General features: G+C 44.0%; 1 protein-coding gene across 3 annotated transcripts; it reads left to right on the top strand.

Moving 5' to 3' along the window:
• Positions 1-1,023: 1,023 nt before the first annotated feature.
• Positions 1,024-11,290, top strand: LOC131140751 (transcription factor Sp3-like). 3 transcript variants are annotated; one of them, XM_058091451.1, is made up of 9 exons: positions 1,025-1,184; positions 1,505-1,588; positions 4,430-4,642; positions 4,715-5,302; positions 6,664-6,870; positions 6,950-7,154; positions 8,201-8,390; positions 8,459-8,655; positions 9,991-11,290. In XM_058091451.1, exons 2-9 carry the CDS (start codon positions 1,526-1,528, stop codon positions 10,245-10,247), a joined length of 1,920 nt encoding a protein of 639 aa, XP_057947434.1. In that variant the 5' UTR covers positions 1,025-1,184; positions 1,505-1,525; the 3' UTR covers positions 10,248-11,290. The 3 variants fall into 3 exon arrangements, with proteins under 3 accessions (XP_057947433.1, XP_057947434.1, XP_057947435.1); XM_058091450.1 differs by having other exon boundaries at positions 1,024-1,588; XM_058091452.1 differs by lacking the exon at positions 1,505-1,588 and having other exon boundaries at positions 1,041-1,184.
• Positions 11,291-11,401: the final 111 nt, after the last annotated feature.

Here is an 11,401-nt window from a genome sequence, read left to right as displayed (position 1 = left end):
TTTTCCCAATATTTTTCCTGTCCTGTCTAGCAACAGTTTGTTTGGTTTGTTCCTTAGTTACAGCCGAAGACTTATACGGTCTTTACATCTTAATAACAAGGGACTTCTTTTACACTTGCCACAGCAACACGTGGACCAAACTGGAACAGACTATTTCCATTATTTCTTTGGGATATAAAACATATAAGAACAAATCACTCGAGTTTTGGTACATGTATGTGTGTTTACAACTTGTGCCACAAACTTATGTAGACATTTTTTGGTTTAAAATCATTACAAATGTAATGTATAGTGTTAATTTTAAAAAAATGGTGTTGGCAATATATTGTGCACAACAATCAACATCAGCATCATACAGTAAATAACTGAACTTTACTTAATTTTTTCACTCGTGTCGCAATTAGGAATGTTTAAAAAATAAGATTCCCGTCACAAATGTGTCTTTATGTCCGTCTGTAATCATTTAGGTAAAGGATTGTTTTACCACAGCGGTTAAGTTATTTTTACACTTGCAATATAAAATCCACTGCAATACAGCATAATCCATTAAATAAATGACAACACAGTGTATAAGAAGTTTATATTTTGACTACAAAGACGGGAAATGTGTATATTCACGCCTTTGTTATTCACAGTTAAATTAAAAATAGAAAGTCTGTAGAAAGTCGGTTAAGTTAAAAATAGAAAGTTTTAAAACAGGTTACTTTGGTTTTACATTTTTCGGCAGACTTTCTATTTTATTTCCTATGAAGAAGTACTTTTACGAACAAGTGTACAAATCATATGGAAGATGAAATCCAATGTATGACAGCATAAATAACTGTAAATACATGGCACAATAAAGTCTGAAAAACTTCCCAACTACAGGAAGCACACGTCCTTTAAAAATGACTGACATCCCGGGAAGCCAATCGGGCGTGCACCGTGTGTCTTCTGGGCCAATCACGACAAAGAAGAAAGGCGGGACGTCCTGTAATGCGATGCAAATTATACGGTCAACCCCGTTAGTCCCACCCCTTTGTGTTTCCCGCACCGTCAATCAAAATAGGAAAAAAATCGACCCGAATTCAGCGATCAACACTTAGCCCGCCTATGATAAAATAATCATGTCCGGAGTTCTCTTGATCACATAATCCATCAATTCACGCCATGAGCGCCACGTAAACACTTCGGGGAGTGAAACGGTGAGTTTGTACTGCCTACAGCGACGGGAGCTGCGTCCTTTTTTGCTACCTTTTTTGTTTTTGCTCGGAGGCTAACTAGCTGAATATGGTTAGCCACCAACAGAGCTAGCTGGCTAAGCTAGCGGGCTAGCCAGCCGCAGAGTTGACAAAGTAAACAGTCGATCTTGTGTGCAGAATCTCCGCTGCAAAAGTTCACTTTGGCGGTCGTCATCCTTTTTTGGACTGCACAGTGTGGGGATGCTTTTCTGGCAGACAGGAGTTGAAGATTACAGAGTTTTTGCTGCTGCTGCTGCTGCTAGCCTCTCTCTCTCCCTTGCTAGCGCCCCTTGAAACAAGGAGAAATGGCGTCCGCGGACGTGGACAGCAGTCAAAGCGAGTTCCTGCAATCCGCGACGGAAACGCAGGTATCCTCATATTTTCTAGCTTGCCTCACACTCTCGATGGCTTGGTTGTGTGTTTCAGTTTAAAACAAAACAACAAAAACAACATTTGATGCCATGGGGGTGAAAGCGCCGTACACTTCCTGTGTTCCCCCCTCAATAACGGCCACCCACTTTACCCCTGTAAAACCCGCCCATAGTGGGTAGGACACTGGGGGCTGTCACTTGGGTCGGTGTGGCGGAGGACAGTCGGTGTTCTCCGGGCTTTGGGAGGATGAGTTCGGAGCGGGAGGATGTCGCCATTCATAATGAAAAACAGTAGCGTTCATTTGCGCTGGAATAGCTGCCCATCCCCCACCCATTTGCTCGCTTCCATTATGTTAGCTCCGCTAGCTTTAGCCTCACCTTTAATCACATCCTACGCACAAATTACACAATTTTACCCACATGTAATGCTATTTTTACCCCATTTGATATATCCCTACACACTCCCCAAATCTTTAAGTGACTTTAACACTAACTCCTGTTTGGTTAAAACGAACTCTAGTCCATTTGCTCCTCTAGTATGGTTCGTTTGGTCAAGTGTGACGGCAGTGCAGTACAGGACCAAACAAGCAATCCGAGACGCCTGTAGTCTGGTAAAGACTCGAAATGTAATATAAACTTGTTTGTCACTTAAGTGCAGTCTGGTTTGCATTCACACTTAATGACAAAATAATTGTCCCTTTTAAGCACATGCATAAAGTTGTACCTGGAGTAGACAGAGTTTGTGAAACATGGCATCTTCCAGGTCCCAGCTCCCAGGCAGACTTGGTTCCCCGTTCGGTCCAGTCCTTTTAGGCCTGGGTGCCATTCACACTTGACCAAAGGCTCCATACTAGCAGAACAAACCCACTCTGTTTTCAATGGAACACATCATGACAAGTGTGAAAAGGTCACTTACAAGGGTTGGGGTGTGTGTGATATACCTGAAGGGTAAAAATAACACTAAATGTCAGTAAAATAGCATTATTTAGTATAGAAAACGAAGAGGATGCGTTCAAATAAGTCAAATCTGAAGGCGGTCTAGCAGTCTAGGACCAAAACCAGTGGGACCACCAGATTTGTTTGTGACCTTAAAGACAAGAAAGGGAACAAGAGATGAGGAAAAATGACACAAAGAAGTGTAAGGCGAAAATTCATTTCCACTTCTGAACATTTGTTTTACTCACTTTTTGCAAATGTGACATGACCAATTGGGCAAATTTGAACACACCAAACACAGAAGAAATGCAAGCATAACCAGGTGATGGCTAGCAGAAGCAACAGAAAACTCGGACAAAATAAGGAGTCAAATTTAGCTCAGAAGCATAACTGCAGTAGTAAAACATACCTGGAGCTTTTCAACAAAGTTTTAGGGCGCCATTATATACTCTTTGTTACATTTCTGCATCTAAAATCCTTGCACCCTAATGCAAGCAGTCCATTCGAGACTTTGTCCAGATAGAGCCCACATGATGACCATGACTGCGAGTGGAGAAAGAGTCTGGAGGAAAAAACTTTGCAGCCGAGTGCAAAACCCGCTTTGCACAAGTCCTTTGGCGTGGCACTGAATCGGGAATGTGGGGCCCTATGAAATCCATTTATTTTCCCCAAATTACATTTTTTTCTTTTTTTTTTAACATTTTCATTTCACTTTTTTTACCCTTTACATTTATTTTACCGGCATAGAATGTGTACTTTTGTGACATTGACTCGAATGTCTGTTAATTAAATACAAAAATGCTTGCATTTATTGATCCTGTATTTCAGAAAAGGATGTAGCTTGGCTAATAGGATGTTATCATTTGCACATAGTGTCCCAAAATATTATATATAATATATTGAACAAAATGTATTGCCCGTGCTTGTGGTTAAGGAAGATGTTGTCACCTATACAATTCCAATTGTGTTAATAATGTAACATGCATCTTGTCCTCATGCTGGAGCCTATCCCAGCTGTTCTTGGTCTCCAGCCAATCACAGGGCACATATAGACAAAAAACCATTCACACTCACATTCATACCTATGGACAATTTGGAGTCCCCAATTAAACTGGAATGTGGGAGGAAACCGGACTACCACACACAGGGATAACATGCAGACTCCAAGCGGAGAATCAAACCCAGATCTTCCCGATCTCCTGATTATGTGGCCTACATGCTAACCACTTGACCACTTAACCACCATTGACACCTTTTATTTTTTGTCTTTTTTTTTACACAATTAGACATAATTTAGCGAACAACACTCTTAAAAGACCATAAATATGTTGAAAATGTCTGTTGACTGTTGAGATGAGCTGTGTGCAAGAATAAACACACCCCTGGTCGTTACTTCACTCAGGATTTGCATGACGTCAGCGGGCATCGTAAAATGCACGTTTGCATTACCAAGTGGTAAAACACAACAGATTGTGAACACACTCATACAGCCTGAGTCGCACACACACAGCTGCACCAGCATGCTCTGCTAAACTAGCTTTCACTGGTGTTTCAGGTCGCAGTTTCAACATGTTTTTGTCCAGGAGGGGATGGGTTAATGTTTGTGAGGCGATTCCGCCCCCATTTAGTGGTCCGCTGGGGAAATACTTCCCCACACAAATGTTTCACTTCCTTACAATGACAGCATTTCATTCACATTATGTCAGTTTCCATGAGATTCCACTTTTGACATTATAATCAGTTTTTGTCGACAATTTTGTAAATGTGAAAAATCATAGGACCCTAATTATGTGGTCTGACAAAAATAGAAGTGTAAATGCAAACCATGAAAAAAAAGTGTGAAGCACCCTAAAGCTGACATGAGCTACCTTGCTAATCTTTCTGTCTTTCTTCCTTCCATAGACGACAGATATGTCCGCCATTCAGCTGTCGGGCTCAGACCGTTGGGAGGTGTTAACTCCTGTATCAGCTGGCAAGGAAGACCCAAACGCCGGGATTGTCACGTCCAACGGACAGTATGTGCTTCCCATCGGGAGTCTCCCCAGCCAGCCCATCTATGTCACGGCGCCGGGCAGCGAGGCCACCGCCAATGGCGTGTCAGGGATTCAGTATCAGGTAACACATGTTATACGATGTATATGCATGGGAGTGTTATTTTGGTTCTCATCCAAAACATTCCCGTTGTAGGTCATCCCACAAATCCAAAATGCAGACGGCACCCTCGCAGGATTTTCCACGCAAGCTCTGGATGATGGCCAGATCCAGCTCCTCCAAGATGGCAGCCAAACCGGTATCGGGCTGAGCTGCGCCACAACAGCAACCACGGACCTCCTGACGCAAGCTGGCCAGGTGCAGTCCATCCAAGGCGTCAACCTCGCTGGGGGCTCGGCGTACACGGGTGCCGTCCCTGTGGGCCTCCCGGGCAACATCACCTTTGTGCCCATTAACAGCGTGGACCTGGAGTCGCTCGGCCTGACTGCGGCGCAGACGGTCCCCATAGCGACAGGGGTGACACCGGAGGGTCAGCTGATCATGAGCGGACAGACCCTGGAGAGTCAGGACGGCGGCGCCAAACAGATAGTGGCGATCGGGGGCGACGCCAACCAGGAGCTCTACGTGCCAACAACCACCGTCACCTCCTCCACTGCCTCGCAGCTCCCCGAGACAATTGACGGGACGGGGGTGCTAACGCAAGCCACTGCCGTGTCTGTAGGGGTGTCAGACCCCTCTTCCTCCTCTGATAACTTCAACTCACACCACCTGCAGCAGATACAGGTCAGAAAAATCCAACAGCAATTAATAATACATTTTATTGGTGGATTAAATATAAAGGAATGGAATTCCAGCCAACTGTGTGTGTTTTCACACAGGGACACGTCGTCCTTAATCAGATCAATCTGCGTGAAAGGTGCTAGCGATGCTAAAGGTGTCAATTTGAACATATTCATGTTTTAAAGGGGACCTATTATGCTCATTTTTCTCTAACCCGCACAGAAAAACCTTTTAGATTTTCCAGAAACTTCACCTATTCTAGGTGTATTTCATTGGATTTGTGCTTCCCGCCCAAATGGTCTTTGAATTTATTCCATCCACGGCCCGCCTCTGGGCACGCCCAGTCTGCTGTGATTGGTCACACACCCAAAGTGCGTCCTAACTACGAGGGAACCCCATTTTCCTGTAATAGTGGGTATAGGAGTTTATAATAAATGAATCAAGTATTTTGAGAGCTCATTGAAAAGAGTTTAGGAGCTACTGGCTGGAGACTGCTGACTTACCGTCTATGAACTCAGAGTGGTAACGTAGCACAGCTCGTATGGTGGAGCTCAGGAGAAGTCGGACGTGTGGCAACTTCTCCTGCCCGAGGAAGAGCTCTCATAGTGGGACACTTTAACAGAGGCGCTGTTGGTGTGGTGGAGCTCAGAAGCCGGATGTGTGGACGCACAGCGTGTCCGAAATTAATGCACCTTTCCCGGGGAAAGCGTGCTGCTTCTTGTTCCAGCAACAGTTTGGCGGATATTTCCCGTTCGTGGGTGGGATGGGTGGGTGGGGGGGTTGAGAGTTTATAAAAAAAAGGAAGGCCGCCCCTGTTTTACCACGCTTTTTGAACCCGAGTATTTTCAGCCCAAACTTCTTTCAGGGCTCAATTTCAAATGCGCAAACGTGATTATCTGAAACTTTGGCCTGGTTTAACACGAGAATGCCACATTCTAACTACATTTGTAGGTCAGAAGAGTGGAAGAAGAATAATAGGTCCCCTTTAACTTGATGAGGCCAAGCCCTGCCTCATGTGATGTGTGATCATCATAGCCTGAAGCAAGTAGCTTCTCTTTAGCAGTCTCAAATTTGTATGACAGCAAAAAATACATAAATGTTTGTCATAAGTGGTGTTGAAAGTTCCAGAATTTCTTAACTTGACAAGACTAAGACCTATGAACATCTCATGAGTGGTTGGAAGCTTCTCTTTGGTGGCATGAAATCATTTCTTTGACAGGAAGCGTACATATTTATGTGGTGGTGAAGGTTAAACGCCTAACCTAACCTGACAAGCTATAAAGCGTCGAGTGCAGCTGGTAGCGTTACCGTTTATCTGAGAAGGAGCCTTCTAGATTGACACGAGTCTGTCTGTGGCCTTGAAGGTGTCCTCCTCCAACGCCACCACCATCACACAGCCCATCCTGCAGCTGTCAGGTGACACCCAGGTGGCTCGGGGCCAGGACCTGAGCGGAACAGGGGCAGCAGGGGGTCAGACTTTGCAGAGCGTCCAGCTGGTCAACCCAGGAACCTTTCTCATCCAGGCCCAGACAGTCACCGCCACTGGTCAGATCCAATGGCAGACGTTCCAGGTGAGTCAGACATAGAGCATGCTGGGTAAACTCATTTCCTCCACTTCACTGTCACGTCTCTGCTCTTTTTTTTTTTTAGGTTCAGGGTGTTCAGTCGCTTCAGGGGCTCCAGCTTCCTCAGGGCCAGGGGCAGGCCCAGCAGCTGACCTTAGCTCCGGTCCAGACCCTTCCTCTGGGCCAAACGGGCCAGGTCAGCCTGCCCAACCTGCAGACGGTGACGGTCAACTCACTGACACAAGCTGGAGTCCAGTTTGCGCAGGGTGACGACAACAACAGCCCAGCTGGTACTTAAAAAAACCCACCAATTCAATCATATATGGTATCGTTTGTCATGGTTCATTGGTTGCAGACTCTACCGTGCACAAAGTAGCATTCATGCTGTGGCATATTTCATAGTAGTTATGGCATTGAATGTATCCAGATTGTAATGGAATCATCCATCACAAAGAGATTGTCATTGCCACTTTTGAGTAGTTAAGTTGCCGTGTGATGATTTTAGTCTTCTATGTAAGATGACACAATGAGCCAGACTGTTATACCGAGTAACGACCTCCTGCCTTCCAATGGGTTGATGAACTCGTTATGAGTTTTTTCATAGCTCATGATTGGCTCCTGTCAAATGAAGAATCTATTTCAGCCAGCCACTATATTAAAAAAATATTCACAATTAATTATATATATTATGATTACAGGCGGCACGGCGGTCGAGTGGTTAGCGCGCAGACCTCACAGCTAGGAGACCAGGGTTCAATTCCACCCTCGGCCATCTCTGTGTGGAGTTTGCATGTTCTCCCCGTGCATGCGTGGGTTTTCTCCGGGTACTCCGGTTTCCTCCCACATTCCAAAAACATGCTAGGTTAATTAGCCACTCCAAATTGTCCATAGGTATGAATGTGAGTGTGAATGGTTGTTTGTCTATATGTGCCCTGTGATTGGCTGGCCACCGGTCCAAGGTGTACCCTGCCTCTCGCCCCAAGACAGCTGGGATAGGCTCCAGCACCCCCGCGACCCTCGTGAGGAAAAAGCGAATGATGAATGAATGAATATTATGATTACATCGTATCAATATCTCATATATGCTTTTTATTGATCCGTCTGTGAATTCTTTTCTAATTTATCGACCGGTCTATCGATTTTAATATCTATTTGTTGATTGTACATTTGCATATCTATATACAGTATATATTTCTATATATATATATATATATACGTATGTGTGTGTGTGTGTGTATTGGAGCTCAGGAGACTATTTGACAAAATGCCCAGTGAGATGCATAGCGGTGGTCTACTTCAGTTTGTAGGTGTGAATGTGCGTCTCGTCTCGCCTCAGGTATCCAAATCAAGGAGGAGCCTGACTCGGAGGAGTGGCATCTGAGCGGCGACTCCACGCTAAACCCCAGCGACCTCAACAACCTGCGAGTCCAGCTGGTCGATGACGACCTGGACGTGGCCAGCGGCGAGGGCAAGAGGCTGCGGAGGGTGGCCTGTACCTGCCCCAACTGTAAAGAGTCCGGTGGAAGGTGAGCAACCCCTTTGGCAACTCCTCCTTCGTACATGGAGTAAACGTGTGTGTGTGTGTGTGTGACAGAGGATCCGGCGTGGGCAAGAAGAAGCTCCACATCTGCCACATCGTCGGCTGCGGGAAAGTGTACGGCAAGACGTCGCACCTGCGAGCTCACCTACGCTGGCACAGTGGCGAGCGGCCGTTTGTCTGCAACTGGATGTACTGCGGAAAGAGGTTCACTCGCAGCGACGAGCTGCAGAGACACCGCAGGACGCACACAGGTAGCATCGTCATGACGACGTCTTCTTCAGCTGCCTTTGCCAGATCAACACAAACACGCATGCAGGATGGAGATACTCAAAACAGAAACATAATGCATACTTCAGGGCCCACAAAGTGGGCCAACAATTGAAAGCACTTGCTGTTCCGAGTTATGGATACTTCCTACCTTCCGTCTGCATAAATATATAATAATAAGAAGAATAATAAGAATAATACTGGGAACACACGGTGGAGCATCAGTTGGGCACCATTGTACCGGAGATAGTCACTTATTGCAATGAAAGAGAGACAGACCATCTAGATCAGGGGTCTCAAACTCAATTTACTTGGGGGTCACTGGAGCTAGGGTCTGGGTGAGACTGGGTCAGGTTTTCCAAAAAAAAAAGACATTTATTAAAAAACAGAAAAATATACAAACTTTTTCAGTGCTTTGGTTCCAATTTTCTACAAGAAAAGCTCTGATAAAACATTCCACTGTTCTTAAATATCTTCATTTTTATTTTTCTACACAAAATAAGATGAAAAATAAACAAATCAAGAATAAAGAAAATCAATCAATCAGTAATAAATAAATATAATAATAATAAAAGGGCAAATAATAAAAACTTAAGAAACCACATATAGTTGGTGGGTAGACAAATGATTTTTTTCAGATTAAAATGAACAAAGCATTATTAGAGCCCTGTAGACATGACAAAACACGACTATAGTCACATTTATACTCTTTTTATTTACAACATATTGCGCAACTGCAGGGTCTTGAGACACATGCTAACTCGCAAACTAGAGCGCTAGCGACCTAAACGGTAGCCTTCAAGTTATTTCCTTTCAACTTAAATAGCCAAAAACTTACCACTTCCACACGGATCGGGAGGATAACTATTAACAGTTATTTAACCTTTAACATGAACATGAATCAAACGTAATAATTTTTTCTGGGTACATGATACCATACAGCATCCATATCAAACTTGCGCGGGCCGCACTAACATTAAACTTTCATATCAAGGCGGGGGCCTCAAACTAGTGTCCTGCGAGCCACAATTGGCCCCTAGCCCACTCACATTCATACCTATGGACTATTTGGGGTCGCCAATCAAGCCAGCATGCATGTTAATTCCAAATATATATGATATAATCAGAATATATGGTAAATGAAAGGCATATTTGCAGGCCACAGCAGCTATTATTTATTGGAGGAAAAAAAGAAATTGTAACATTGACAATGTTAATTGTATATGTGTGTGTGTGTGTGTGTGTGTGTGTGTGTGTGTGTGTGTGTGTGTGTGTGTGTGTGTGTGTGTGTGTGTGTGTGTGTGTGTGTGTGTGACCAGGCGAGAAGAAGTTTGTGTGCACCGAATGCTCCAAGAGGTTCATGCGCAGCGACCACCTGGCCAAACACATAAAGACTCACCAGAACAAAAAGGGCGCCGCCCCCCTTTCTTCCACGTCACCACCCACCACGGACGCCGTCATCACCGCCGATGGCACCACACTCATCCTCCAGACGGCCACCGGCCACGAGCTCGTGGCCAATCAGGAGATCCCGCTGCAGCTGGTCACAGTGGCGCCCGGCGAGGTGTTGGAGTGAAGGAAAACACCACAAGGGACTTCTTATGGTGGGCTCCCCCTCCTCCTCCTCTCTTATCTTTTCTATATGAATATATACGTAAATATATATGACAAATATATATATTTTAACTGAGAGTTATCATGACTTTGTTTTTGCAGTCTTTTTATAGGCAAGCAGAAACATTCACAATGTACACACACACACACACACACACACGTTAACTCAACGAAATGCCTTATTTTGTATCATAGTCGTGTATAAAATGCTGGAGATGCATGTGTGTTTTAAAAAAAAAAATGCAACCCATTCTCTGGGAAGTTGTTTGACGTGTGTGGTAACGTGCGCTGTGCGTGTGAAGCGTTATCATGGATCGTCTCTTCTCCCTCTCCTTTTAATCTGCACTAAAAGTGATACATTTGAGGCACAAACGTCAAATTACCTGTAATGAGAGCATCACTTCCTGGTTAGTGGTTGCCTAGGAATCAGCTCCAGGTGCATTGCTAGTGTTTGTCTACCTATCACAGAAAGCAGCGAGAGGCGGGACAGACTAGGACAGAATAGCCAATCAGAGTTGAATTTTTCAAGCATCCGCTCAGTCAAGACAGAATGTTTTTCTCCCTTTCTTTTGCTTGATTTCATTATTTTGTAAATGTATCTTTGTAAGTCTTGGCTGATCTAGTGGGATGGGTGGTCTGTCGCTCACTTTTTTGTTCAAAGGACAAAAACACGTAAAAAATTTGGGAAACATTCCAGTTGAGTAGATGCAAGATTGCTTTTGCAATAACTCTCCGGCCCGCGTGTGCTTCAAGTCCAAAAGTAAAACAATCATATGTCGTTTTTTTCCCCTCCATGTTAATCCTTCTGTTTGTAGCATTCATTTTACATGTATATTACCTTCTTGTTTATAGAAGCCATCACTTAGAAATTTATTTCAATGTATCAAAACCTTATTTTAAGTGATTTTTTAAAGACTTGGTGTAAAAATTGAATGTTACCTTTTTTTTGTAAAACCTTTTTTCAAAATGGATCACAATAAAGTGTCTGTCACTAAAGATGTTTAGGCACACTTTTCTACACGTATTCCATGACTAAAATTACGACATGTCTATATTGTGTAGTTCAGATTTTTAAGAATATTATGTATATATACACACGCTACGAGGACATTTCAT

Source organism: Doryrhamphus excisus, chromosome 13 (assembly GCF_030265055.1).
Source record: "Doryrhamphus excisus isolate RoL2022-K1 chromosome 13, RoL_Dexc_1.0, whole genome shotgun sequence".
Lineage (NCBI taxonomy): Eukaryota > Metazoa > Chordata > Actinopteri > Syngnathiformes > Syngnathidae > Doryrhamphus > Doryrhamphus excisus.
The sequence above is the reverse complement of the archived record's forward strand: the minus strand, read 5'-3'. Positions and strand labels throughout refer to the sequence as shown.